General features: G+C 47.2%; 1 protein-coding gene across 1 annotated transcript in view; it reads left to right on the top strand.

The window, feature by feature from the left end:
* The window catches only part of lama1 (laminin, alpha 1), a 35,312-nt gene extending 7,869 nt beyond the window's left edge, over positions 1 to 27,443 (top strand). The window contains exons 2-64 of the mRNA XM_061667078.1: positions 668 to 838; positions 5,796 to 5,908; positions 5,989 to 6,040; positions 6,151 to 6,341; positions 6,470 to 6,649; positions 6,730 to 6,819; positions 7,162 to 7,279; positions 7,751 to 7,929; positions 8,038 to 8,131; positions 8,412 to 8,569; positions 8,646 to 8,786; positions 9,596 to 9,751; positions 9,817 to 9,918; positions 9,996 to 10,210; positions 10,289 to 10,400; positions 10,481 to 10,591; positions 11,107 to 11,234; positions 11,296 to 11,382; positions 11,456 to 11,667; positions 13,550 to 13,656; positions 13,733 to 13,913; positions 13,983 to 14,119; positions 14,387 to 14,620; positions 14,716 to 14,853; positions 15,476 to 15,655; positions 15,761 to 15,946; positions 16,053 to 16,180; positions 16,254 to 16,374; positions 16,445 to 16,585; positions 16,657 to 16,775; positions 16,854 to 16,943; positions 17,120 to 17,313; positions 17,631 to 17,773; positions 18,251 to 18,349; positions 18,440 to 18,572; positions 18,636 to 18,792; positions 19,005 to 19,206; positions 20,363 to 20,479; positions 20,575 to 20,738; positions 20,837 to 20,975; positions 21,062 to 21,146; positions 21,221 to 21,337; positions 21,463 to 21,642; positions 21,718 to 21,872; positions 21,993 to 22,136; positions 22,224 to 22,357; positions 22,425 to 22,572; positions 22,640 to 22,764; positions 22,852 to 23,002; positions 23,095 to 23,239; positions 23,331 to 23,472; positions 23,978 to 24,092; positions 24,200 to 24,352; positions 24,438 to 24,589; positions 24,670 to 24,864; positions 24,945 to 25,119; positions 25,880 to 25,986; positions 26,064 to 26,253; positions 26,323 to 26,472; positions 26,540 to 26,693; positions 26,774 to 26,907; positions 26,994 to 27,207; positions 27,289 to 27,443. Coding sequence (XP_061523062.1) covers positions 668 to 838; positions 5,796 to 5,908; positions 5,989 to 6,040; positions 6,151 to 6,341; positions 6,470 to 6,649; positions 6,730 to 6,819; positions 7,162 to 7,279; positions 7,751 to 7,929; positions 8,038 to 8,131; positions 8,412 to 8,569; positions 8,646 to 8,786; positions 9,596 to 9,751; positions 9,817 to 9,918; positions 9,996 to 10,210; positions 10,289 to 10,400; positions 10,481 to 10,591; positions 11,107 to 11,234; positions 11,296 to 11,382; positions 11,456 to 11,667; positions 13,550 to 13,656; positions 13,733 to 13,913; positions 13,983 to 14,119; positions 14,387 to 14,620; positions 14,716 to 14,853; positions 15,476 to 15,655; positions 15,761 to 15,946; positions 16,053 to 16,180; positions 16,254 to 16,374; positions 16,445 to 16,585; positions 16,657 to 16,775; positions 16,854 to 16,943; positions 17,120 to 17,313; positions 17,631 to 17,773; positions 18,251 to 18,349; positions 18,440 to 18,572; positions 18,636 to 18,792; positions 19,005 to 19,206; positions 20,363 to 20,479; positions 20,575 to 20,738; positions 20,837 to 20,975; positions 21,062 to 21,146; positions 21,221 to 21,337; positions 21,463 to 21,642; positions 21,718 to 21,872; positions 21,993 to 22,136; positions 22,224 to 22,357; positions 22,425 to 22,572; positions 22,640 to 22,764; positions 22,852 to 23,002; positions 23,095 to 23,239; positions 23,331 to 23,472; positions 23,978 to 24,092; positions 24,200 to 24,352; positions 24,438 to 24,589; positions 24,670 to 24,864; positions 24,945 to 25,119; positions 25,880 to 25,986; positions 26,064 to 26,253; positions 26,323 to 26,472; positions 26,540 to 26,693; positions 26,774 to 26,907; positions 26,994 to 27,207; positions 27,289 to 27,443 — 9,140 coding nt within the window. The remainder of the gene's footprint in view (positions 1 to 667; positions 839 to 5,795; positions 5,909 to 5,988; positions 6,041 to 6,150; positions 6,342 to 6,469; positions 6,650 to 6,729; positions 6,820 to 7,161; positions 7,280 to 7,750; positions 7,930 to 8,037; positions 8,132 to 8,411; positions 8,570 to 8,645; positions 8,787 to 9,595; positions 9,752 to 9,816; positions 9,919 to 9,995; positions 10,211 to 10,288; positions 10,401 to 10,480; positions 10,592 to 11,106; positions 11,235 to 11,295; positions 11,383 to 11,455; positions 11,668 to 13,549; positions 13,657 to 13,732; positions 13,914 to 13,982; positions 14,120 to 14,386; positions 14,621 to 14,715; positions 14,854 to 15,475; positions 15,656 to 15,760; positions 15,947 to 16,052; positions 16,181 to 16,253; positions 16,375 to 16,444; positions 16,586 to 16,656; positions 16,776 to 16,853; positions 16,944 to 17,119; positions 17,314 to 17,630; positions 17,774 to 18,250; positions 18,350 to 18,439; positions 18,573 to 18,635; positions 18,793 to 19,004; positions 19,207 to 20,362; positions 20,480 to 20,574; positions 20,739 to 20,836; positions 20,976 to 21,061; positions 21,147 to 21,220; positions 21,338 to 21,462; positions 21,643 to 21,717; positions 21,873 to 21,992; positions 22,137 to 22,223; positions 22,358 to 22,424; positions 22,573 to 22,639; positions 22,765 to 22,851; positions 23,003 to 23,094; positions 23,240 to 23,330; positions 23,473 to 23,977; positions 24,093 to 24,199; positions 24,353 to 24,437; positions 24,590 to 24,669; positions 24,865 to 24,944; positions 25,120 to 25,879; positions 25,987 to 26,063; positions 26,254 to 26,322; positions 26,473 to 26,539; positions 26,694 to 26,773; positions 26,908 to 26,993; positions 27,208 to 27,288) is intronic.
* Positions 27,444 to 27,564: the final 121 nt, after the last annotated feature.

The following is a 27,564-nucleotide window of genomic DNA, read 5'->3' as shown; positions in this document are numbered from 1 at the left end:
AAACCACCCGCTTCTGGCTCGCTTCGGCCATAAAAAGGCCGGAGCTATGCTCTCTGAGCAGCTTTTGTCTCCCCCGACCAACTTGCCGACGACTGGCCCAGGCAGGACGCCCACCTCACCACGAGGTGACGAGGACACATCGGACCATCCCCGGCTGGAGAGCATCCTGCAAGCGCTCCGAGCTACCCTGTTTGGAGGCCTGAGCTCACCCCGAGGGAACGGAAGCGGGCACAACGCGCCTGTTCCGAACGTCTTGCGAGCCGAGACACCCGGGCTCCTTTTTTTTTTTTTTTGCTCCTTTTTTCCCTTTTCTTCTTCCTTTCCACAAAATCCATCTGTTCCCAGTGCGGGAACAGGTGGGTGAACCGGCCGAACCCTCGGAAGTTTGACCCGCCTGCCTCAAACGTGTTGAAGACACGTAAATTCAACATTGCGGTCTACTTAAAGTACAGGTTAGTGCATATTTGGGTTTAAATTCACGAGAACAGGAAACCCCAGCTATATGCATTCACTACACGCTCATTCTTTTCTCCTAAATTAATAAAATTTTTATTTAACCCATATATGCTACAGATGTTACAGGTGACTTCCTGGAGTTCCGGTTCATTGTTAGCTGATGTTAAGTTAGCTACTTGAGGCTGCTAACAGTTAGATTCTTGTGTTCTAGGTCTGTTCCCAGCCATTTTGAACCTGGCCAGTAATGCAGAGATCACCAGCAACGCCACATGTGGGGACCCAGAAGCAGAGGTTTACTGCAAATTAGTAGAACATGTTCCTGGACGCTTAATCAAGAACCCTCACTGTCCAAAGTGTGATGGCAACTCCATTCTGTCAAAAGGTACAAAGTCAATAATAAAACAATCAATACATCAAAACTTTTATTTAACCAATTTAATGAAAACCCCTTGAGACCAAGGTCTCTTTTTCAAGGATCATCTGGCCAAGAAGGCGGTGCACAATTCACATCATCACAGTAACAAAACCATGTATATATAATAGACTACAGTATCCAATAACGGTTACAAAATAGGACATAAAAGTACATGGTAAATTTACAAACAGAAAACTAACTGGCCCTAGACGACCATCCACCCAGAATGTAGAGCAGTGAATTCTGACCTAATGTACATAATGCAAGCACAACAAAACAGCAGCAGTCTAGCATATCACAGCACCATGAGGAAGATGAACAAAGTCAATGTGCGGGGAAAAGTGCTATATGTCAGAGCAGGAACAGCTGGTATCAAGAAATTCCACAACTTCGAGTCAAACACTTTACAAAGGGACCAACGCAACCAGTTAAGTCACCTCTGAAGGTGTTTCCAGGACCTTGGGCCAAAGTCAAATAGGCTTTTCTTACTGGCCTCACTTTGCACGGAGGCCACATTAAAACGCACGCAGGTGCTACATGTGAGATTAGGGGAATTTTAATCATCGCCAACTTGAATCAGGTATAACATAGAAACCTATCAAGAACAGCCACATATACAAAAGTATACCAGTACTGCAGCCTGCGTGTAGCAAGGGCGGAGCAACCAACTAAGGAGTAAAACCTACAGTGATGTGTCCGATAGTGTATGCTAAGTTTGTTATAAATCTCAGCGCTACATAGTAGAGCAGGTCAAGCTCAGCAGTGTCGGAATGGTGGTGTGTAAGATGACTCTGGTGGTGGTGGGTATGGTTGGGAATCTCCAGCACGAGGCCAATTCGATACATATCTAGATACAGAGGTAACGATTCGATTAAAAAAATATATATCTTTACGGGCGGAACGATTCAATACGATTCTTGATTCGATTCGTTGCAGAAAAAATGTGATAGTCAACATTTGCACATGCTAATCACAAAGAACATTGACTTGACTTAACCCAATTCTAAATTGACATTTGTCTAACCCTATTTTCAAACATGTACAGTACAAGACCACTTAACCCTGAGCATCGTTGCTTTATGCCACTGTAAAACCTAAAAATTAGATATTCTTTTATTTAAATCCATCCATCCATCCATTTTCTGAGCCGCATCTCCTCACAAGGGTTACGGGCATGCTGGAGCCTATCCCAGCTATCATCGGGCAGGAGGCGGGGTACACCCTGTACTGGTTGCCAGCCAATCGCAGGGCACATACAAACAAACAACCATCCGCACTCACATTCACACCAACGGGCAATTTAGAGTTGTCAATCAACCTACCATGCATGTTTTTGGGATGTGGGAGGAAACCGGAGTGCCCGGAGAAAACCCACGCAGGCACGGGGAGAACATACAAACTCCACACAGGCGGGTCCGGGGATTGAACCCCGCTCCTCAGAACTGTGAGGCAGACGCTCTAACCAGTCATCCACCGTGCTGCCCTTTTATTTAAATATCAAATTAATTATTTAAATAGAACACAACAATTAATTTTATCTCCACAAACTCTGCATAAACAATATTTAAAGAGCCATGGGGAGCAGGGGGGTCTCACACACCGTGCCATTCAAGCTAGGACCACCGCTGCACACACGCACTGAGTTTTTGAACTTTTAAGTCGTGATGACTAGCTTAGTTCAACTGGCAATTGTTGTCTCACTCTCAAGACATTCCTGGCTTTGTGTCCTCTCAGTAGTTTCTTTTTAAGGTCACACAGTACTAACACGAACGTAGAAGTGGACAACGAGGACTCCAGAAGAAGTCTCCATGTTTACAATATTTATATTCATATTGTCATATTGTCTGCATGTTTACAAGCTGCGGTGCACATTTCGCCGCTAGCCCCGGTGGCAACGGCAGACTTGAGATAAGGTACGTTACGTGACATCGCATTCAATGTTTACAACTCCTGGGGGAACGCTACTTTGCTATCTCCATAACCACGAAAGTAGCTTAACTACTATTTGATGTTGAAGTAGTGACACTACGGAGTAATGTATTTAAGCTGGTAGTGTCACTAGTATCCAGCACTGCTGCGTTTGGTTGTAAACATAATGTTACCTGCGAAGCACAGCGCGAGACTTCTCCCGCTTGTTTTACGAGATGAAAACCATAAAGTCTCAGGCAACCGAATCCTTGCCTCGCGATATCCATTCCGCAGCACTACAACCAACGTATCTAAGGATTATTGGCGGATTTTGTATTGATAACGGAGTCTGCTACCGATACAGTCGTATCTCTCGCCTTTACGAACGGATATCCGGTCCCATCGGTTTATCGTTCCCAACCCCAGTGGGGAGGAAGATTAAGAAGACAAAGGCAGAGCAGAGAACCATGTGGTGGAAGCTGAGAAAGGAAGAGTGTTGTGCTGCCTTTCGAGAAGAGGTGAGACAGGCTCTCAGTGGACAAGAGGAGCTTCCAGAACACTGGACCACTACAGCCATGGTGATCAGAGAGAAGGGAAGGAGAGTACTTGGTATCTTCTGGTAGGAAAGGGGAGAAGGAGACTTGGTGGTGGAACCTCAAAGTACAGGAAATCATACAAGGAAAGAGATTAGCTAAGAAGAAGCGGGACACTCAGAGGACTGAGGACAACATGGAGATGTGACGTAGGATGAAGGTAGAGGTGGCATAGGCAAAAGAAGAGGCATATAATGACGTATGCCAGGTTTGACAGCAAAGAAGGACAAAAAGATCGATACAGGTTGGCCATACAGAGAGATAGAGATAGGAAGGATGTGCAGCAGGTTAGGGTGATTAAGAATACTGATGGAAATGTGTTGACTGGTGCCAGTAGTGTGCTGGATTGATGGAAAAAATACTTTGAGGAGTTGATGAATGAGGAAAATGAGATAGAAGGAAGAGTGGAAGAGTATATGGATGGACCAAGAAGTAACAATAATTAGTAAAGGAGAAGTGAGAAAGGCACTAAAGAGGATGTAAAATAGAAAGGCAGTTGTTCCTGATGACATACCTGTGGAAGTATAGAAGAATCTAGGACACTAGGAATTTATCTCCGGTAGTTGGAGCCGCTCTAGTTCGACAACAGACAGTCAATTGACAAAAAACCCTTTTGAGACATAAAGACATTGAGAAAATGTCTTTATGTCACTGAGCAATAAAGGGTTGCTAGTTATCTGGTAATGCCAGTACAATTTATTTATTTATTCATTTTTTTAAATTGTGCAAAAAGATCCAGAGTCCTCTTGTACTTGGAGCAGTCTGAATGACTAATATAGCAAAAGTCCGGTGTAATGACCATTGTGCAAAGGGCGCCGAGACTTCAAGGAGTGTATGCAGTTTAAAGTGACGAGTAGTGCGATAATCTGGGACAATGTCAATTGTGAAAATGTTGCAGATACTCCATAATCAGTGTGCAAGTGGTGCAGCTGCTACTCTGGCATGAGTGGCCAGTGTTGGTCAACAACAGATATGCAAATAGTGCAGCATGGCGAGACTACGACAGCGAGTGCACGAGTAATTTATAATTGGCCCGACAGAAATGTGACAACAAACTCAAGACAAAAAAATTGCCAGCATGTTGCATTGGAATTGGAATTATAGGTTAGCTGTTTAAGAAGTTGATGGCAAGAGGGAAGAAGCCATTGGAATGTCTGCTAGTTCTAGTTTGCATTGATCGGTAGCGGCTTCCTGACGGGAGGAGGTGGAAGAGGTGACCCGGATGCGGAGGGTCCGAGAGGATTTTGCACGCTCTTGTCTTAGTTCTGACAGCGTGCAAGTCGTGGTTAGGGGGGTACCGACAATATTTTCAGCAGTTTTGATTGTCCGTTGCAGTCGGAGTTTGTCCTTTTTTTGTAGCAGCGCCAAACCAGCCTGTGATGGAGGAACACAGGACCGATTCGATGACCGCTGTGTAGAACTGCCTCAGCAGCTCCGGTGGCAGGCCATGCTTCCTCAGAAGCCGCAGGAAGTACATCCTCTGCTGGGCCTTTTTGATGACGGAGTTGATGTTGATCGCCCACTTCAGGTCCTGAGAGACTGTAATTCCCAGGAACTCGACGGTCTCGACGGTTGACACAAGGCAGTTGGACAGCGTGAGGGGCAGCTGTTGCGAAGGATGCCTTCTGAAGTCAATGATCATCTCTACAGTCTTCAGCGTTTTCAGCTCCAGGTTGTGTCAGCCGCAACGCAGCTCTGGCGGCTCCGCTTCCTGTCGATATGAAGACTTGTCACCGTCTTTGATGAGAGCGATGACGGTGGTGTCATCTGCAAACTTCAAGAGTTTGACAGCCGGGTGTGTTGAGGTGCAGTCGTTCGTGTAGAGAGAGAAGAGCGGTGGAGAGAGGACACAACCTTGGGGTTCCCCAGTGCTGATGCTGCGTGTGGATGAGGTGACCTCCCCCAGCCTCACCCGCTGTGTCCTGCCCGTCAGGAAGCTGTAAATCCACTGGCAGATGGCAGGCGAGACGTTGAGAACTTCGATAAAACGGACGCCAATGTATCGGATATCGGTGAATATGGACCATCGGTACTGAACAATGTGTCCAAAAGTAGTTTCCATTCACTTAAAATTCTGTTGATAAAGTCTGTCAGTTCCAGAATTGCCTGTAGTTATTTACTGGCAGTGTGGCGCAATGCAGGCAAAGAATGGGACTGACATATTTCTGGATCACAGATATACAATCTGACGAGATGCAATTCCAAATGACATGCCTCCTGTGCCAAGGTGGCGGCCATGTTGAATGTGGGGCATTGACGTGGTGGGCATGAGTCTATTGTTATATTGTGCATAGAGTGAGAGAGAGGAGAGCAGCATGGCTCTGAGGAATAGAAAACACATGGCCTTGGAGTCTGGAACAGTTTTTTCTTTCTGTAAAGCTGATTTTTGATTGTGGGACTCAAACTAATGTCACTTTGTGCAGAACGCCATCCCATCACGAACGCTATCGATGGAACCAACCACTGGTGGCAGAGTCCAAGCATCAAGAATGGGCGCCAGTTCCATTGGGTCACAATTACGCTGGATCTGAAACAGGTGACGTGCGAAGAACAACAACGTCCTAGCATGTTAGCATGTGTTGTAAGCAGCCTGTAAGGCCTGTCTTCTCTTTCTAGATCTTTCAAGTGGCTTACATCATTATCAAGGCAGCAAACTCTCCTCGACCAGGTCAGTGTGTGTTTCTGTGTTTCTATACTTTGTGCTCACTTTAACTGAAATAGTCCACAAACCGTGGTGGAAGGGATTGATTGGAGATCTGAACAGGGTCTTTCTCACAGGCAACTGGATTCTGGAGCGTTCTATGGATGGCTTGACTTTTGAACCATGGCAGTTTTACGCCATCAGCGACTCAGAGTGCTTGTCTCGTTACAACATCACACCGAGACTCGGACCCCCGACCTACAAAAGTGACACGGAGGTCATATGCACGTCCTACTATTCCAGGCTGGAGCCTCTGGAGCATGGAGAGGTGAGTCCGACTGCCCCCTAAAACCTCCTTAGACATATTCGGGGCGGCGCTGGGGCGTGGGGCTTCACCTTTGATCTCTCTCTCGCTCTCTCTCTGTCTCTCTCTCTCTCTCTGTCTCTCTTTCTCAGATTCACACGTCACTGATCAACAGTCGACCTGGAGCGGATGATTTGACCTCTGAACTCTTGAACTTCACTTCAGCCCGTTTCATCCAACTTCGGTTACAGCGAATCCGAACACTCAACGCTGACCTGATGACTCTGAGTGCACACGACCCTCGAGAAATTGACCCAATCGTAACTCGTCGGGTATGACTAGCATCTTTATTGCTCACATGATTGACAGCTATTATTTCCAGGAGAAAAAATATATATTTTTTTCATTTCAGTATTATTACTCAATCAAAGACATCTCTGTGGGGGGCATGTGTATCTGCTATGGACATGCCCGAAGCTGTCCGCTGGACCCTGTTACTAAGGTGATGCCAAACTCTCATTCATACCTGCTCTCTGCTCTGTGATAAATACAGTGGGCCGGGCCTGACCACAAATAGCAAAGATCGGTGAATAATTGACACCCATTATAATTACCTGTATCCTCGAAGGTTTTTTTTTTTTTAAATGTTTAGTTTTTTTAAAAAAGCATAAATAAGCACGAAATGCTGCCAGTAAGCAAGGTAGGCTCCCTTCCCCCAAATGTTTTTTTTATTTTTTTTTTTAAATTGAAACAAAAGTCAGTGGGTGCTGGAACGCAAATATGTGTGGGTCCACTGTACATGGAAATTAAATGTGTGTGTGTGCGTGTGTGTGTGTGTGTGTAGAAACTACAGTGTGTGTGTGAACACAACACCTGCGGAGTAAGCTGCAACCACTGTTGCCCTGGTTACCACCAGCAGCCATGGCAACCAGGGACCATCTCTGAAGGAAACACATGTGAAAGTAAGACTATAAAAAAAAGCTATTACTTATCAATGAAACAGGCCTAGTTTCTGTTGTACTTTAACTATCTCATATCTTCCTGAAGTCAGTCACTGATGGTGGAGTGGTACATTTGCCTGACTTCGGTGGAGGCAGTGTGGGTTCAGTTCAGTGACAGTGTGAATGTGAGAGCGAATGGTTGTCCATGTCTTTTTGTGTCCTGAGACTGATTGGCGACCAGTTCAGGGTGTAGTCTAACCCTTTCGCCTGAAGTTGGCTGGGATAAAGTCCAGCACCACGCGACCCTGCACAGGATAAGCGGTATTGAGAATGGATGGATGGATCTTCCTGAACTCAAGCTCGTCATGTGGAGACTTTTCATTGCTGTTATGGAAGACAGAGAATTAATGTGTCTATGTTGTCGAAAAATTAACCATAAAGCCACGTAAACCGTTATCACGAACACCAACGATTTCTTTGTGTGCCTCTCAGAGTGCAACTGTCACAAGAAAGCAAGCGACTGTTTCTACAATCAAACAGTCGCTGATCTCAGATTGAGCGTGAACATCCATGGTGTTCGCCACGGAGGCGGAGTTTGTATGGACTGTCAGCAGAACACCGCTGGAATTAACTGTGAGACCTGTGCCGACCGTTACTTTAGACCTGATCAGGTAACTATACAACACACACACACAAATCACCTGCAGTGGAAGTGATAACCCAAGTGTGCTTCCATGCATGCTTACGTATGTGCTTTGCTTATGTGCGTGTGACTGTAGGTTTCTCCTGATTCCGAGTCTCCGTGTGTGGCGTGTGATTGTCATTTGAGAGGAGCAGAGTCTTCCATCTGCACCAGAGATGACACTTTGCCAGGTGACATTTATTATTCAATTTATTGCTTATGTGCAGGTTCTTCTTATGGTTTTATAGATGTCTTACATTAGTAGCTTACTAATACGATGATGTACACTTTAATTTAATAATTTTTGCATTGGCTGCTAGTGAAGATATGTTGCTTAAAGTTTGCTGTTTGTATGTATTAATTTTATTTGTTTATCCAGGTAAGGCAATCTCATTTGTGATGCCAACCTGGCAGCAGAAATTGAGGCTGTGTTCGGCTGTGTTCGTCTGTGTGTGTGTGTGTGTGTGCTAGGTGCTAGTGCGGGTCAGTGTGCGTGTAAAAATGGCTTTGCAGGCCGGAGGTGTGACCGTTGTGCTTTTGGGTTCCGAGATTTTCCTCTTTGTTCTCGCTGTGAGTGTAACCTCGCTGGCAACATCAACAGGGATCCATGTGACGACTGCATTTGCAAAGTAGGTCAAATGAACAGAATCATAAGATCTGTCCAGGATGCTATATTGGACTTGTCACGTGTGCACTTCTCCTCAGGCCAACGTGATGGGGGGTCACTGCGACCTGTGTAAAGCCGGATTCTACAACCTGCAAGCCGCCAACCCGCTGGGCTGCACCGACTGCTTCTGCTTCGGCGTGTCGGATGTCTGCGAAAGCTCCACTTGGTCGGTCGGGCAGGTAACGCACTTGCACATACACACATGCACATAAAGTGAATTTGGGTATCTGCAGCAGTATCGGCACCAGAGCTCATAAACTGCACGCCCGCCAAGGACGTGCACAGATAATTTTGGGGAGGCAGGTGCTCAAGTGAGAAAAAGGGAACTTCTTCAAGTTTTTCAATCATTTGCTACTCTTTGGTGTTTCCTGACGCTCCTTCTTTTTCTGGATATGTTCTTTTTTAGCATTGTGCTGCGATCAGGATTTTTATTTCATGGAGTATTGTGCGCCCGTGGTTTGAAAGTCAAGAATGAATTCTCTCATATACCCTACTGCTGTGGAGGCACCAAACGCTGGGCTAAGTTTGAAAGCAGTCAGCTTACGGTTGATATGTACTTTGACAGGAAGTGACGTGTTCCATCCAAATGATTAACACTGTTTTTATTATTTTCATTTTGTCTTGATTCTATTTTATCTTTATCTCACTGTTGGTGGCTGAAAAAATTTAATTTAGACTCATTCATTTACAAAGATTGGCACGAGAAGGCTACACTTCAGGGACATCTGGCACGTCACAACTCATTGGGAGGGCACAGTAAGTCATATAGGCGGGCGTGGTCCGCGCATTCCCCTCCCATGACGTTGACACTGATCTACAGACACAAGCTGTCACTATGCAGTATTGATTGGTGTCCTGTTTGATTGATTGACGGGATGATTGACATGTTAGGAGTCACGTGCGTGACAATGTTGGACATGTTGGGAATACAGCGCGTAACGATGTCAGACACATTGGAAATAACGCGCGGCGATGTCTTTTGTTGGAGGTGGTTTCCACAAATGCTCAGCTCCACCCTTCCTCCTCCCTCCACCTATCCCGGGCCATTCTGGGTAATGAACTTCCGACTTCCGGCAACGTCTCCTTCCGACACCAAAAACAAGAGCTCTCATGGGAAGCGCCTGCCAGTTTCCTTGGCAACAAGGTAGGCGATTGTCGGCCATCCGCCTGTCCCGCCGTCGTCCGGCGTGACACTGTGTCTCTTTTCAGCTCTCGTCCTACGGGGGTCTCCTGAACTATTCTGTAGTTTATCACGGCTCATTGGACATCATGCAACATTTTGTCCCAGTCCACACCGATGTCATCATTCAGGTAGCAAAAGTACAGTGGTGTCTGAGTGGACTACAGAACGTAAGCTGAACAAGATGATGCAATCTTCTCCTATGCAGGGCAACGGGCAAGCGCTCCGCCTCTCGCCACCTCACATCCTCTTTCTGTCGCCATTGGCCGAGCGCTCGGTTGCCATAGAGATGCTCCCAGGTCAATTTGTAGATCAACACACGGGTGTTCAAGTTAGCCGTGATGACCTTCTGTCAGTCTTTGCTGAGGTGACATCAATGAGGGTCAAAGTTCACCTAAACACCTCTACCAGTGGAGCTATGCGGTGAGGATATGGTCACCGAAAGACCCTGTCAGCTGAGCTTGTCTGATCCACAATTATGAGTCAACACTTTTCTCTCAGCCTCGTCTTCGTGTCTCTGGATGTGGCCGACTCTCAGTCTCCATCTGGTGTCCAGGCGGTCGCCATGGAAACCTGTGAATGTCCGTGGGGGTACAGCGGCACTTCCTGTGAAGTGAGCTCATCACTTCCTTTACACAGACGTGTTGAGTGCTCTTGAGAGGGTTCTTTGTGAGTGTCTTTGTGTATGTCTAGTCGTGTCTTCCAGGTTTTTACAGGGTTGGCGGAGTTTTGTTTGGAGGAAACTGTATGCAGTGCGAATGCAATGACCATGCCTCTGAATGTGATGTCAATGGCGTGTGTCTGGTGAGTCATCACAATCAATCTAGAAACCATATCTACTGTAAAAAAAAATTAAAGATGTCTTTTGTCCTCATGCACTTCCATACTAAGAGGTGACACATGTCCACAAGTGCTAGTGTAAAAAAAAAAAAAAAAAAAAAAAGGGGGAGTCTGAGGAGCGGGGTTCAATCCCCGGCCCCGCCTGTGTGGAGTTTGCATGTTCTCCCCATGCCTGCGTGGCTTTTCTCCGGGCACTCCAGTTTCCTCCCACATCTCAAAAACATGTATGGTAGGTTAATTGACAACTCTAAATTGCCCGTAGGTGTGAATGGTTGTTTGTTTGTATGTGCCCTGCGATTGGCTGGAAACCAGTTCAGAGTGTACCCCGCCTCCTGCCCGATGATAGCACGCCCGCGCGACCCTAGTGAGGAGAAGCGGCTCAGGAAATGGATGGATGGATGGATGAATAAATTGGCAGTTTCATAATATGTACTGCTTGCTCTGCAGGAGTCGATTGACAAGTGTTGTTTGTTTGTCAGGGCTGTAGCCATCATACCATTGGTCCTCACTGCAATCAGTGTCTCCCTGGTTTCTACGGAGATGCCACAGAGGGGACAGCAGACGACTGTCGGCGTTGTCCGTGTCCTTTGACGGAAGCGTCCAACAGGTGGGTTCTCTTAAGCAGGACCCGAAGAAAGGCAAAAGTCTAGCCACTTGCTTGTGTTCAGTTTCAGTCCGACGTGCGTGCTGGGCTCTTCTGGACTCGTGTCATGTGACCAGTGTCAGGAAGGCTACACCGGGAGCAAGTGTCACAAGTGAGGAGACCATCCGTTGATGGACACGCAGCTGAAGCAGAACTTGCGTAATGCCTTTGCAAAATGTTGCCAGGTGTTCCAGGGGTTTCTACGGCAACCCGCAGGTAGTGGGCGGGACTTGTGTTCGCTGCCAATGTAACAACAACGTGGACACAGAAGAGGTGGGACATTGTGATGCTGTCAGCGGGGAGTGCCGCCGATGTCGCCACAACACGGCCGGGAGGCACTGCGAGATGTGTGCCGCCGGTTTCTATGGAGACGCCGTTCACCAGAAGAATTGCCAAGGTGCCATGCACACGCACACTCATGTTTTCATTGCATAGGAATGTTGATCTCTCTAAATCCAGCTTACATCTGACTTTTGACCTCTGCTGTCCATACTGCTGTCGCTTTTTGTGAGGGTGAATGTGTGTGTGTGTGTGTATCTGTCTGTCTGTCTGTCTAAGGCCTTTCACAGCGAAAGCGTATACATACTGAATGTTCAAAATAGCCACATCAGATCCCTCGATAAAACATTTTTGCCAGGATTTTGCACGTGCCTGCCGATCCTTAAAAACACACCTACAACAATTCACAAGCTAAATTTAATATTTACAAATGATAAGTCATGATAAATGCACACACAACATTAAAAAACATGTGTAAATCCCAAATATATTTGTGAATTTGAAAAATATAATTTCTACTAATAACACTGGGTTACAAAAAAATAAAATAAAATTGTAAGTTGTCTGTTTTTTTTAACTGATATGGGACAATTTTGCGTCACTGAATCCAGAAATGGCGGCACGGTGGATGACTGGTTAGAGCGTCAGCCTCACAGTTCTGAGGACCCGGGTTCAATCCCCGGCCCCGCCTGTGTGGAGTTTGCATGTTCTCCCCGTGCCTGCGTGGCTTTTCTCCGGGCACTCCGGTTTCCTCCCGCATCCCAAAAACATGCATTAATTGGAGACTCTAAATTGCCCGTAGGCATGACTGTGAGTGCGAATGGTTGTTTGTTTCTACGTGCCCTGCGATTGGCTGGCAACCGGTTCAGGGTGTACCCCGCCTCCTGCCCGATGACAGCTGGGATAGGCTCCAGCACGCCCGCGACCCTAGTGAGGAGAAGCGGCTCAGAAAATGGATGGCTGGATGAATCCAGAAATGACATTCGTTTCTCTTGTTCAGGTCAAGTTTTTATGCCAAGTTGTTAACAGTTTATTAATCAAACTTCTTGCCTTGACATCTGAAATTGATAAAAGTAAGTCCTTCTAAATTGAATATTACATCATCATTGTTCAAAATTCAGGGCATGAACTTCTGTTTTCATTGTGCTTTCAGCACTTGGACAGTGAACACAAAAAGTGTGCATTAACAATCAGGACGAGAGTTTGTCTCCTTCATCACATGAAAAAAAGAAGGGTTTGCAAACTGAGGCGTGGTACACATAAGGATTTTTCAAATCTTAAAACATTTGTTTTATCTGCTGCAGACGCCACACCTGAAGATAAAACAACAGGGATTCATTTAACAGTTTGGTTATATTGTGTGTGGTATGCTCCGACATAAAGATTCTATTCGACTGACGATCAAACAAGTACTCCTAGGCCAAAAATTCGTGTCATCACACACGATCTCACAAAACCAAAGAACAGACACTTCCAGGTATGCGCTGATGTTACCTGAGTGTTTCCAAAGGTTGCTGGAGACGGGAGCCTTGTTAATTGGCGATGTTGTCAATTGAAAGAATTGATTTGGAAAATACTTCTTGCTGACTGGGGAACCCACACAAAAATACATAGGGTAGGACTTTTTTGTTTTTATTCACGGCCGCTTCCTTGTATGTCAGTCTGGTCGCTTCGTGATTGACTAAATTTTGTTCCACGTCACAGTTCACGGCGTCTTGACTCAAGAGTCATCGGCTTTCCCCACACACACAAAGATTTTTGGTCGTCAAGATTGTTGGCCCCAACTCGTTTGAGACCCTACAATTGGAACAAATTCACTCTTAAGACACCTCAGACCACAGGATCATCTTATAGGATCATCTTTTAAGACATTAGATAGTCTGGTATATGACAGCCTTGGTTGATTGTCTTTGTGTGTCTACCGGGCCTAACAGTTGAAATTTGTGTTTGGATCTTTTCATATTTCACACTCACACTCATCAGATGTTCATTTTTTACAGAGTGTAACTGTGATGTCAACGGATCTTTGTCAAGCGTTTGTGATGTCACATCAGGTCAATGTGCATGTCGAGACAATGTGACGGGACGGGCGTGCGACCTCTGCCAGGTTTGACAACTTTTACACTTGCCCTTATTGACTAAATCTTATTAGTAGTAATAGTAAGATTCATGTTCTCGTTCAGCCGGGCTTCTTCGGGCTGCAGAGCGGCTCGGGCTGCGTGGCCTGTGATTGCAACCTGTCGGGATCTCTGGATGAGTCGTGTGACGACAGCGGACGCTGCCGATGTGTGGACGGTGTTGATGGAGACAAGTGTGACCACTGCGGACATGGTTACTTTCGTTTCCATGCCAACGGCTGCACAGGTAAGCACAGCACCTAAAGTTCTCCACATTGTGACTGCTAACTGCTTCACTGTGTTGTTTTTTTCCCAGCATGCACCTGCAAGGACACGGGCGGGAACTGTCACCACCAAACTGGGGAGTGCATCTGTCCTGCCCACACTGAGGGTGACACTTGTGACATGTGTGAGACAGGATACTGGGGTCAAGATCCCATCACAGGCTGCAAGGTACCCCCACACGCGCGTGGACACACACACACACACACACACACACACACACACATATACAATTTGACACACTTTTTTCAAAGAAACAACCAAAGGTCCTGTTGATGCTTTCATTCAAAATGAATAAAATTAATCAATATTTAATCAAATGTAATTAGTTATGTTACATTGAGAATGTATTTGAAATAGTTACACTACTATTACACTTTCAACTTGTCATTGTAACCAACTACATTTCCCGTCTTCCCAACATCTCCGTCCTTTCAGCCTTGCAACTGCAGTGCAGAAGGAAGCTCCGCCTCTCAGTGTGATCTGACCAACGGCCAGTGTCTGTGCAGAGAGGGATTTTCTGGCAGGTCATGTGACCTGTGTTCTCCCGGTAGCTATGGTTACCCGGCATGCTCGCCGTGTGGCTGTGACATAGCAGGAACAAAAGAAGACTCGTGCAGTCGGACGCTTGGAGTGTGCGACTGTCAACACACCGGAAAGTGTGTGTGCAAGGTAACGCTTGTGTGTGTGCAAGGTAACGGTGGTGTATGTGTGCTTGTCGCAACCATCACAGCAAGTGGACTGAGCATCTGCGTGTGTGTTTTGAGGTGGCTGTGGTGGGCCGACACTGCGAGAAGTGCATTTCGGGTTTCTTCGCTCTGTCGTCAGACAATCCGGACGGCTGCTCTCCGTGCTTCTGTTCTGGACTCAGTCGGGACTGCGAGGCACATGCTGGCCTCACCAGAGCTCTTGTGAGTACCTTCAAAGGCACTAACCAACCCTCATCACTTCAGCAGACAGTTGTTTAAGTAGGCTTGCTTGTGGTGTCCCTGTTCGTCTTCTGCACCTTTTAATTATTTGGTGGGAACTGGAATGTACTGGAGCACGATACTCAGCAACTGTGTAGCATAGAGCAAGTACAGACTCAAATTTCATCATCAACATCCAATCTTATACTTCATATACAGTATACACTAATATTTGTTTGAAGAAGTGTGTAAAGTGTGTGAAGCAAGACATTGTGTGACATATTACTGTATGTAAGTGCAGAGGCTCTACTCCTGCTCTTTGTCTCTCATATATCAGAAGAAAAATATTTTTGACGCGTTATAATTAGTCTGCTTTTTCATCCTCCAGGACAATTCTTATTTACATTTGTAGTACATAATGTTTTATAAAGGGGTGTACTCTTCACACACACAAGCGAGGGGGTGCTCACAGTATCACAAAAAGGCTCAGGGTATACATACACAAGACGCAAAAGGCAAGAGCTGCCAAAGCAGTATCAATGAAGGAGAGGAAAACACAGCAATGAAGAAACAAAAATGAAAAGGCGGTTGATTTCACATTTGTGTTGTCTCTTTGTAGATCACGATGGCTCGCTCTCCTTCTCTGCTGCCATTGGTCAGCCAGTCTGACCTGGAGGGGGTTATATCAGGAGTCTACCAGCAGGGCGGCGACATGCTGCTGGACACCCGCCAACTCAACACGAGCAGACCGAGAGGTCCACTCTACTGGAGGCTGCCCGCTCAGTTTGAAGGGCAGCAGGTAATCACAGCGCCTCCTTCAGTTTCAGCTCAGGGTTCACTTAGTACGACTTTATGTGTGTGTGCCTGCGTGCGTGCGTGTGCCTGCGTGCGTGTGTGTGTTTAGCTGCTGTCATACGGTGGCGTACTGTCCTACGTTATAACTTTCTATGCGGACGATGCCGGAGGGTTGGCCAATCAGGAGCCTCAAGTGCTGATGAGAGGAGGAGCCTTGAGGAAGCTGCTCATCTACACTGAAATGGTTGCCCCTGACAACGGCATCAGGACCCAGCATGACATCAGGCTGACGGAGGTACTGCAGGCCACGCCAGGCCATACCAGAGCTACTGGATCACATCATTACGTTTATGTGTGTGTGTGTGTGTGTGTGTGTGTGTGTGCGTGTGCGTGTGCGACAGCACAAGTGGCGGTATTTTAACTCTGTGTCCGAGAAGGCGGTCAGTCACAGCGACTTCCTGTCGGTGCTCAGCGACTTGCAGTACATCCTCGTCAAGGCTTCGTATGGGACGAGACTGCAGCAGAGCAGGTGATTGGCTACATTCCCAAAGTTGTGTTGATTGGTTGACTGAGCCTGAGACTTCCTATTACCCCTTTTAAAGGATTTCAAACATCACCATGGAGACTGCGGTAGAAGCAAATGAGTCCGAAGCCAGAATGGGCGCGGCTCGACTGATCGAGTCGTGTTCCTGTCCGCCGGGTTACGCGGGAATGTCCTGTCAGGTAAAGTCATGAGACTGTGTCACCACGGTAACCATGGGAAATCACTCATTTCATGGCCATCCACCTGTAGGAATGCGCGGCAGGTTTCTTCCGCCAGCCGCTGTGGAAATTGCCACCTCAGGCCCAAAAGTCTGCGTTTGTGCGCCCGTGTGTGGCGTGTCACTGCAACAACCACAGCAGCAGCTGCCACGCAGACAGCGGGCACTGCCAGGTGAGACGACGCCACGTTTGTCCAAGCGGCTGCAGAACAACACTTATGACATCAGCGTGTTTGTCACACAGGAGTGTCAACATCACACCAGTGGGCCCAGTTGTGAGCTGTGTGCCCAGGGGTATTATGGGAAGGTCAGTGGCTCCATTAGGGACTGTTCGCTGTGCGCTTGCCCCCAACAGGACAACAGGTGATGCTGCAACCTTTTGCTTCAATTGATTCACTCATTTACAGATTTAAATATCAGTTGTGTATGTGTTGTGTGAAGTTTCAGTCCCACGTGTGTGTCCGAGGGAAATCTCGGAGACTTTCGCTGCACTTCCTGTCTAACAGGATACGAGGGGCGCTACTGCGAGCAGTAAGTCCCCACGCTCTAGATTTGACACCTTAAGTCATGTCAAACCATCTTTCAAATCGAGCAGGTCCAATATATAGTATATTATCATTCACCTAAAGGAATTAGCAGTATAAACACACACTAGTGTAATCATGTCCTCTGTTGTGGTTATCCTTGGCTTTGCCCTCATCATGCAGGTGCTCTCTGGGTTACTACGGTAACCCCTCATTGCCGGGGGGGATGTGCACCCCATGCAGCTGCAGCGGGTGGGGGTCCCTGCATCAACTGTGTGATCCGCTGACCGGCCAGTGCCAGTGTAAAGCCGGGGTCAAAGGTCCAATGTGTGAGCGGTGCAATGAGCGCCACGTCCTGGAGGGAAACCAATGCGTGTGTGAGTGTCCATGATACACAAAAGCACGATAATGACGTCGTTTGTTAGCAGGAGTGATCATCTGCTGGTGTTCTACGTGCTCATCTTCTGGTGTTCTTTACGTGATCATCTTCTGGTGTTCTTTATGTGTTCATATGCTGCTGTTTTTTACATGACCATCTTCTGGGGTTCTTTACATGACCATCTGGTGTTCTTTACATGATCATCTGCTGGTGTTCTTTATGTGATCATCTGCTGGTGTTCTATATGTGATCATCTGCTGGTGTTATTTATGTGATCAACCTCTGGTGTTCTAAGCGATTGTTCTTTGCATCTAGCATGCGACGAAGAATGCACCGGTGCTCTGCTGAACGACTTGGACCAAATGCACCGGCGCTGGCAGGCCGTCAACATCAGCAGTGTTGCCATAGCACCCTACCGCCAGCTGTTGGCGTTGAACAAGCAGACCAGAGACATGCAGGTACTTAAAAGCAACAGTGTTCAACAAGTTAAGCGTTAAGAGCCTTTTCACGTTCCACGATCTGCGTTGAAAACCATCGGGCCGAAAATCGTAAATTTTAGATATGTTCAATATTTCCGACGTTCGAGCCACTCACGAGGTGGAACGTCAAGTTATCCAATAAGGAGTCAATCAAAGCTGGAGAAGAATAACAAACAAATAGTAATCAAATATTCTAATAAAACCTGACCTGAAAAAAAAATAATTTCCCCTCTGAGGATCCGTAAAGGATATCTTATGTTAATCTTAATTCTCATTTTTATTGTATTAATTGTAATAAATTATGAATTATTATCTTAGTACTCTTGATAATGTCATTGCTGGGCGGGCCGCATTAAAGAACGTAGCGGGCCGTTCTTTGGCCACTGCTGCCCAATCAGAACATAACAAGTGTGTCCAGTTGTCTCTAAGCGTTTATTGAAGCGCTGTGTCTGTCAGCTGATGTTTTCAGAACGCATTTCTTTGGATATGCCAGTGTCAAGAGTGGAAGAAGATTCCATGCAACTTACCTCTGACCTCAGTGTTCTGTTAAAGCAGGTATGCACACGTCAGGTGACCCCAAGAAAATTCTGCAAATAAAGCGTGGAAGAGTTTTAACTTTTTATTTCCTGTCCCCTGGTTGGTCAGGCCACAAATGTATCAAGTGGCTGGGAGGGAGTGGGCGTGTCCAACATGGAATTGGGCGTGTTCGCCAATGATAGCTTGTCACTTGGAAGTCAGCTGATAGAAATGATCATCAGGATTCAAGTCCAGATTGAAGGTTAGCAAGTCGTCTGTCATCGCAATATTAAAAATGTAACTAACTCATTTGTGACTGGTGCAGCACTTGAGAAGGAGGCGGGGCAACTGACTGGGCCTGCCGACGTAGCGCTAGAACTAGCCAGTCGGACACGTCTGCTGGACCAGATGACCTCCATTTTAGAAAGTATGCGAGCTGTCAATCTGACCACGGCCACAAATTTGGGACGTCAGGAGCTCAGGTTTGTCTTAACGATCTCGGTCCAGTCACATTCATTGGTTCAGTACCCTGTGAATTGCTGGCGATCAGTCCATTGTTTGTGCCCAGGGGTTGATTTGTCCCATCTGGGACGTATCATCCAGAGTCATCTGGAATAGACTCCAGTTGAACCCAATATGGACAAGCCCTGGTTCAGTTTTTGACTCTGACTCTTCCGGCCTCTTTCTCTTTCAGTCTCTCAGAGTCTCTCGTCAGTTCGCTCCAACTTCTCGTCCTGCCCAGCTCGGACAACAGGCTCCGCCCCCTAACTGTCGGCCTCACTGCTCACATACAAAAACTGCAAGAAGCACAAACACGCGTGGAAGACGCCGCAAAAGAAAACGTGCAAACACACCTTGTGCTGAATGCCACAAATGCTCTGATCTCCCACTATCAGGTATACACACACACATACACACACACACACCGTCCAAAGGTCTTAGGCAGACACAAACTAACTTTTTTCTAACCCTTTTCATAATTTTCGCAACAATCATTTTAACAATAAAAGAGTAAATAATTCCAAGTACACAAATGTAGTCCGATTTGGATCCAACAGACACGTCACATACAAACCTTCACTGTTGTGGCCGATTATTTGAGTTCTCAGTTTCCGATCAAGCGTCATTACCCCGTGTAGTGTGACATCATCAACGATTGCCGATCTTGCATCTAGGACGCTTCACGACCACGACGCAGAAAGTCTGGCGTGTCAGAATATTTTTGTTTTTCTCCATAGTGTGACATGTCCTATGTGGTCCTACAATTGTTCCTAGAGATTGACTAATAGTGTGACAGAGCGCCCAAACGCCCATGACTCTGTGACCCATGCGCTGTCTCTCTCTTTTCTGCCGGGAGCACGGATGCCGGGAGCAGGCGCCATGTGCCATTGCACTCGTTGCTCCTGCGGAGCCAAGCTCTGGTTAATCCCACAGTGTCTGTATTGTGTCCCGCAGTCGTGGACACCCACAAACGATTTCCATGCTGCCTGGGCTCTTTCTTCTTGTCCCGCCTCCCCAAAGACCTGGGTGTGTGTCGGATCGTGCTCTTGGCGACAGCACGCAATAATTGCATAATGATTGGATTATGCAAAAAAAACAAAGAAAAGAAAAGAAAAATTTCCATGAACCTTTGTGGAGGTGTGCTGCATAAGTCAATGAAAAGCCCACTTTAAATTGATGAGGATCTGGATATAGGAGTGTTTTCACCATTTGACTCAATGTGACATTTATGCAGCCCCAGAATTACAATGTCACCCTCCCTCTGTTCAACGTCCTCCTTGAACCGAGAAGTAGTCAGTGAAAACCAGCAAACAGGCGGACAAACAAACTCAAATGTGACACTGACAGTTGTTTTTTCACCTGCTCGCTTGTTAGCATTTCAACCAGCCTGGATGAGCTCAAGAATTTCTATTGAGACACTGAAGGGTGTCTCTAAGGGTGCCTTTTGACTTAAGACCTTTGCACAGTACTGGATATGTTCATGCAGACTTGAAGATGTTTGTGTGTGTGTGTGTGTGTGTGTGTGTGTTTGTGTGGGTGCGTGTGAGTCAGGCAACCTACCAGAACGTCAGTGTTGCATGTGTGTGCGTGGAGAACATGATGGAGGCCAGGCAGCTGCTGCTGAACAATGTGGTCAACGTGATGGAGGAGTTCGCTAACATTGCCGTCGTAAGACCTCCACTCGCCAAGTGGCAATAATAATAAATAAAATGAAATCATTTGGAAACGAAAATCAAAACAAGCATGTTACTGTGTGTGAGAAGCAGACAGAAATGTTGGGAGGCGAGCTGGATCAATGGTGCCCTCTGCTGAGGAAGAAAGTGGATGCTCTCGTCATTGGACTGAAGAGCACCGATTCGCTAGAAAGGGTTTACCGTGCAGAGAGTCGCACCCATCTGCTTCAAAACCAAGCCCTCTCTCTGCACAGGTAGCTGTGAGACTCACCTGTCTCTACTTCATGTTTTTTTGTAAATATTCTTTTTTAAATCAAGGTTTTTGTAAACAAACTTTTTTTCTTCATCTTAGCTCTCTGTCATCATTGTGGAACGCATGTCAGAACAGCAGCCAATTGGTCGTGCCGGATGGCAATGTCACAGATAGTGTCAGCAAGGCCTGGCGTGTCGCCTCAGACGCTCACAAGTCTGCCGACCTCGCTTTCAATATGGTACAAATATTATGCTTGGACCTGATTGGTCAATACAGCCACCTGCAAAGAAGTGTTGTCACTGTCTCATTCAATGCGTGATTTAGACCAACCAATCAGCGGAGGGCGGGGCCAGGCTGAGTGCGATCTCTGCTGTGCTCAGTGAGAGTCATTTGATCAAGACAGCAGAAGGTCTGTCTGTCTGTCAAAATGTTTTTGCACCCGAATTTTCTGTTTGTCCTTCAAAATGACCATCTGCATTCCAGACTTGCACCTGACGCTCTCCGTGGTAACCACGAAACAGCAGATACTCAGCAACCGTGTGCACAGCACCAGCGTCCTCCTCCATCAGCCAATTAGAGAGCTGCAGAGCCTCTCGAACGGTGAGACAAGTGACTTGTGCCTTTGACATGTCTACATATAGACGGTTGCATGTTTACATGTTCACACGTGTCGACGTGTTGACATGTGGCCATCTTGACGCGTGGATTTGATGTGGATGTCTCAGGTTCATTGCAGCTGCAGGAGGCCCAGTTGCAGGCAGCACTGGCACACTCCAGCCTGCAGGAGGTACTGCAGCACTTGTACACCCTCAGACAGCAGCTGCGGGATTCTTCTTCTGTGGTGGAAAAAACCAACCTGAGTGTTGCTGAGACCAATCAGCTGATGACACACACGCATTCAGCAGGTATGTTGACGGAGACGGCGGAGACTCTCGAAAGATGTTGCCGCTTTCCTACATGGGTGTTTTCTTATTGTTTAGCCAATGAGGCACGGCGTAAACTGGAAGAGGCGGAGCATCGCACACAGCAATTGAGTGACAAAATAAAGCCGCTGAGCATGCTGGGAGAAAACCTGAGCAGGAACCTGTCTGACATCAGAGAGCTCATCGAGCAAGCCAGACGACAAGCGGCGTCCGTACGTCATTTTGCTTCCAACATTCTTGAATGATGCGTTTGTATTGCGTAACGTGCTAATGGATGGGCTGTCATGTGATGGCGTGCTGTGATGTCATCAATTGTGCTGTCATGTCATCAGATTAAGGTGGCGGTACAGGCAGATGGAGAATGCGTCCGATCGTACCGACCCCAAATTCAGTCGAGCAACTTTAACACCTTGACTTTGACCTTGAAGACCAAGAGGCCCAACAATCTGCTCTTCTATATGGGCAGCAAGACAACAGTATGCACGCGCACACACGCACAAACAGACACACACACGAACACACACACTGTTGCATTCCCGCTTGTTAATGTCACTTGCATCCAGGTGGAGTTCCTCGCAGTGGAAATGCACAACGGGAAAGTGTCTCTGCTCTGGGATATCGGATCTGGCAGTACCAGGCTGGAGTATCCTGGACTCGACATCACCAACAACAGATGGACCAGAATCAACGCCACACGGTACCAAAACACACCTGCTCATTGGAGATCACATGAGCATCCCTGATCACAGCAGCCATGTTTGTAGGCTGGGTGCTCGGGGCTTCTTGTCCATTTATCAGCTGGAGGCGGCGCCATCACAAACAGTGACGGCAACATCACCTGGACCGGCCCGGGTTCTACAAATCGACAACAGTACCGTCATCCACATCGGAGGACTGGCAGATGACACCCAGGTAACACACTCTGCGTATGTGCGCGTCTGTGCGGTCAAATGCTAAGTGTGCTTGTGTGTGACATCAGACGCCGGCAGCGTTGCAGTGGTCCACGTTTAATGGTTGTTTGGGTGAAGCATCGCTCAATGAAAAAAATGTCGGCCTGTGGAACTACGTCAGCAGACGAGGACAGTGTGGAGGCTGCTTCAGCAGGTGAGCACACACACACACACACACCCCCACACACACACTCTTGTATGACCTCACACTTGTTGAAGCTTACATGAAGTGGCGTCTCAGTCCGCAGGCGGAAGAGACCTCTTTCCACTTTGACGGTTCCGGATTCTCATTGATCCAAAAGTCTCTGCGAGCCACATCGACGTCCATTGTGTTATTGTTTAAAACGCTGTCGCCAGCCGGATTGCTGTTGTACCTGGCCTCCAACAACACTGTATGACTGGCACAAACACACACACAAACAACAACAACATGAGTACAGAGACCTTTATTGTGAACAAGGCTCAAGGTTTTTGTCTCCTGCAGAGGGACTTCCTTTCCATTGAACTGGTGGAGGGCTGTGTACGTCTGACCTTTGACCTAGGGTCTGGTCCTCTGGTCTTGACTTCCAGCAGGAAATACAACAACGGCGTGTGGTACAAGGTCACGCTGCAAAGGAACCGACGCAAAGGTAAGCTCCGCACACGTGCATGACTGCTGCTTTATTTCACCAAGCTGATAATTGCATGTGTGTGCGTGTGTGTGTGTGTGTGTGTATTTAGGTCACCTGTCAATCATGGCAGCTGACCAATCATCAGAAAAAGAAGTGTTGGAGGCGGAGTCACCAGGATCTGCTTCTGACCTCAACCGTTTTGACCTTGACCCCATCTACATCGGAGGACTTCCTGCTTCTCGACCAATCAGGTTTGAATCAGTTGATCACATAAAACACGATGTGAGATAACAGTTTGACCTTGAAATAAATTAATTATTTAAAGCATCGATATGATGACTAGATATGCCAGCGCACTGTAGCAGCCCGGCCTGTCGATGTGGTGGCCATGTTGGGGAGGTCGACACATCAAAGCCAATGCATGGACATTGAAATTAAGCCGTAACTTTTTTGTCAACACCAAACTATGTCCTTTCAATACATGACATTTGAAAAAAGCCCCCAAAAATATTTGTACCTGTGAAAGGTTACTCCCAGTTCCCTCGTCATAATTGTACGCCGTTGTATGCAACCGTATGCAGCTCAATGTCCCGGGATCTTTTTGGGTTTCTTTTTCTTTTGGTCTTCTTGCCATACACACACACGGAAAGCTCTTATGATTTTAACCCTCCTAGCATAGCGTCGCCATAGCCACGGAGCTCAAAAGGGGCGTATTATATCTATCGCTTCATATCTATGATTTTACACGCTTGCTAGGCGGCAAGTGGTCTCCAGGTCCTACGTTGGCTGCATCAAGAACGTGGAGATAGCAAGATTAAACTTTGACCTGCTTAGAGATGCATATGGAGTCAGGAAAGGCTGCGTTCTTGAGGTGCACATGCACACACACACACACACGCACACACACACACACAGTTGAACTCTGATCTTAGCTTGTGTTCATGTGTCTTGACTGTTGTTGTTGCACTTCTGCTTTAGGCGGTGCGGAGCGTGTCAATGTTAAGCAGCGGCTTCGTTCAGATTGCTCCTCGTTCACTCGGGCAGGAGGCAGAGATTCTCTTCTCTTTCAAATCTAACAACCAATCAGGAGTCCTGTTGGCTGCCTTCACTGATAACCATGCCCAGCGACGGGTAAGATTCTGCCAATATCGCGAGTTGCCTACGTGTGATATATTTTTAAACGCTGTGACGTGCTTGCGTGCATGTACGTCCGCAGCACTTCCTGTCAGTCCACCTGCTCTCTGGTTCTTTGGAAGTGGAGCTCGGGGAGACGGGTGCGGACGGTCGGCGGGTGACAGTCACAGCGGCGGAAGGGGGCTCTCTCACCGATGGAACAAAACACTCGGTCATCGTTAACATCAATAGGAAGTAAGTGTTACTATGGCAACAGAGAAGCTCATCAGTCTCATGTGTCTGACTGTACACTGGTCCGTCCGTCTGTCTGTCAGGTCACTTTCGGTCCAAGTTGATGAGGGAAAAGTCAAATCAGCCTTGCTGTTACCAGGCGGACTTTCCCGTCTTTCCACGGCCTCTTTTTTCATTGGAGGACTGCCTTCAGGGGATGAGGCTCATTTGCCAATCAGATTACAGAAGATACCAATGTTGTTCAGAGGCTGCATACAGCACCTGGTGCTTGGCACTCTGTCAGTCATATGCACACACACCAATTGGCGTTGTCTCGATTGATTGGCGTTCTCTCGATTGATTGGCATTCTCTTGTTAGGCTTGTCGACCTGTCAGCTGCTGTCAAGTATGAGGGGGCGGAGTTTGACAGCTGCTTACTGGAGGAGAAAGTCAGAGGGGCAGTGCTTCCAGAAGACCAGGATGTGGAACCCACTCTTGACCCTTCCCACCTGTCTGTAGCCCCACCTACCCATCTGACACCTGGTGAACTAACGGTAATTCATATCTACATAGATATAAATATGACATAACGCTTTTGATGTATTTTAGATCAGTGATTGTCAACTGGTGGGTCGGTAGTCAAAACCCGGTCACAGACCCATTCTAGGTGGGTCGCGGACAGCTAGTAAAAAATTACATTGCTCGTATTCGTAATCCGATCTTTTTGTTACAGTACAGAGGCGTACCGAGTTCCCACATGGAACATATTAAGTAAGCGACAGGAAAAGTTACTCACTTGTGGTCTAGTCACTAGTTTGCTCCTTGAACAAATACAGTGCAGCTCAGCCTCTGGCTAACGGGAAACATGGCTATCAATGTACTTTTGCCAGTATGTACATGTTTTCAGAGGCTATTTTTAAACCCAAAAAAATGCTTTATTGTTCTTAACTTCTACAAAAGTGGGTCATGACTTTGCAGCAATAGTAAAATGCGGGTCCCAGGGTGAAACCAGTTAAGAACTACTGCTCTACTCACAAGTCCACTCCATGAACAAATACAGTGCAGCTCAGCCTCTGGCGAACACGGAGCATGGCTATCAATATGCTTTTGGCGGTATGCCAAACACATTTGAAACAGCATTTAAAAATATAACATACTCTAAATGTTTTCAGAGGCTATTTTTGAAGCGAACAAAACTTTTTGCTCTTAACGTCTACAAAAGTGGGTTGTGACTTTGCAACAATAGGAAAATGCGGGTTCCAGGGTGAAACTGGACCAACCACTGTTTTAGATGACTTGTGATGTGTGTTGTAGTGTCTGCCAGAAACAGAGTTGCGCTTCCTGCCAACAGCAGCTCAGTTTGGTTCATCACGACATAGTCACATGACTTTTACTATTGAACCAGTCACTGTCCGCAAAAGGTGAGTTAGTATCGGTTCGGGGGTCGGGGCTGCTTGAGCGAGGGCTGGCAATTCCACTTACGTCCCGTTCTTGCCAGCGTGTCCCTGCGCTTGTCGCTTCGAACACGAGCTCGGGACGGTTTGTTGCTGCTCCTGTCTGACGGCAACCAGATGGACTTTGCCATCCTGCGACTGGCGGCCGGGCGGCCACTGATGTCGGCGGACCTTGGGAAGGGTGCCGCCACCGCCGCCTCCTCGGTTGCTGTGAACGACGGAAAATGGCACACAGTGAGTGAAATGACGTGCATGCGTATCTGGAACGTTGACGTGTACATAACCACATTGTTTGTGATCCAGGTAAGCGCCGACATTAGTCGGCGCTCCGTTTCGGTCTCTGTGGACGCCTCTGCTCCCGACTTGGTGGCGGTTAAAGGGAACCAGCTAGACGTCAACAGCAGACTGTATCTGGGTGGACTACCGCGCGCGCACAACACCCGAAGAATAAATGTAAAGCGCACACAACACCTGAAGAATGCAGTGATCAAGTGATGTAACTTCCATGTGCCCATTTCAGGTGACCACAAGTCTTCCAGGTTGTGTTCACTCTGTGAGTCTGAACGGCGTCATGCTCGATCTCTCTCGACCAGCCTCACGGAATGGCGTCACTTCCTGTTTCAGTAAGGAGGAGTCAGGAAGTTACTTTAATGGCAGTGGATACGCCGCACTGAGTGAGTAAGAATGACAAAGTGTGACGACATTCAGTGTGAAATTAATCACAGTCTATGCCCTTGCGATTGTTTGTGCTCAGTGCCGGATGGATACAAGGTTGGTTCGGACGTGTCTGTGTCTCTGGAGTTTCGGACCAGCCGATCAGAAGGCGTCTTCCTTGGCATCAGCAGTGCCAAGGTGGATGCCGTTGGACTAGAGATGATCAAAGGACAGGTGAGGGCACCTGAGCACCAAATTAAATACTTCCAATATTTGTATAGGTTCTACTTGCAATTATTTGTATGGTGTAACGTGCTCAGGTGGTGTTTAATGTGAATAACGGGGCGGGCAGAGTGTGGGTTGCTTCTGCCAGTCTCGTCCTGTGTGATGGACGCTGGCATCGCCTGCTGGCCAGGAAGACCAAACACACCCTAAGTCTGAGCATAGATGGGCAAAGCAACTCCATCAGCAACCCCTATCCACAGTCCACCTCTGCTGAGACCAATAATCCCATCTATGTGGGCGGGTACCCAGGTGAGGTTGAGACGCAGACGCATTGTGGCGAGCAATTTAGGAGACCCTTGATTGATTGATTGATTATTTTGTTTGCTGCAGACGGAGTAAAACAAAATTGCCTGTCAATCAAGTCGGCCTTCAGAGGATGTCTGAAGAATGTCCGTCTCATAAAGTCGCACCTCAACAGCCCTCTAGACATGAGTCAGGCCCACTTCTCGTTGGGTGTCACCCCTAACTCATGTCCTGCTGCCTAGCCCATCTTCACATAGTCACTCTTCATCTTTTCTTCTGGTAAATAAAGACCTCAAAATGTTTCTTTTATTGTGACTGCTCCAATTTCAGTGCGGATTCAGTTACAGTTCAGCACACAAAAGG

Source organism: Phycodurus eques, chromosome 21 (genome assembly GCF_024500275.1).
Source record: "Phycodurus eques isolate BA_2022a chromosome 21, UOR_Pequ_1.1, whole genome shotgun sequence".
Lineage (NCBI taxonomy): Eukaryota > Metazoa > Chordata > Actinopteri > Syngnathiformes > Syngnathidae > Phycodurus > Phycodurus eques.
The sequence above is the reverse complement of the archived record's forward strand: the minus strand, read 5'-3'. Positions and strand labels throughout refer to the sequence as shown.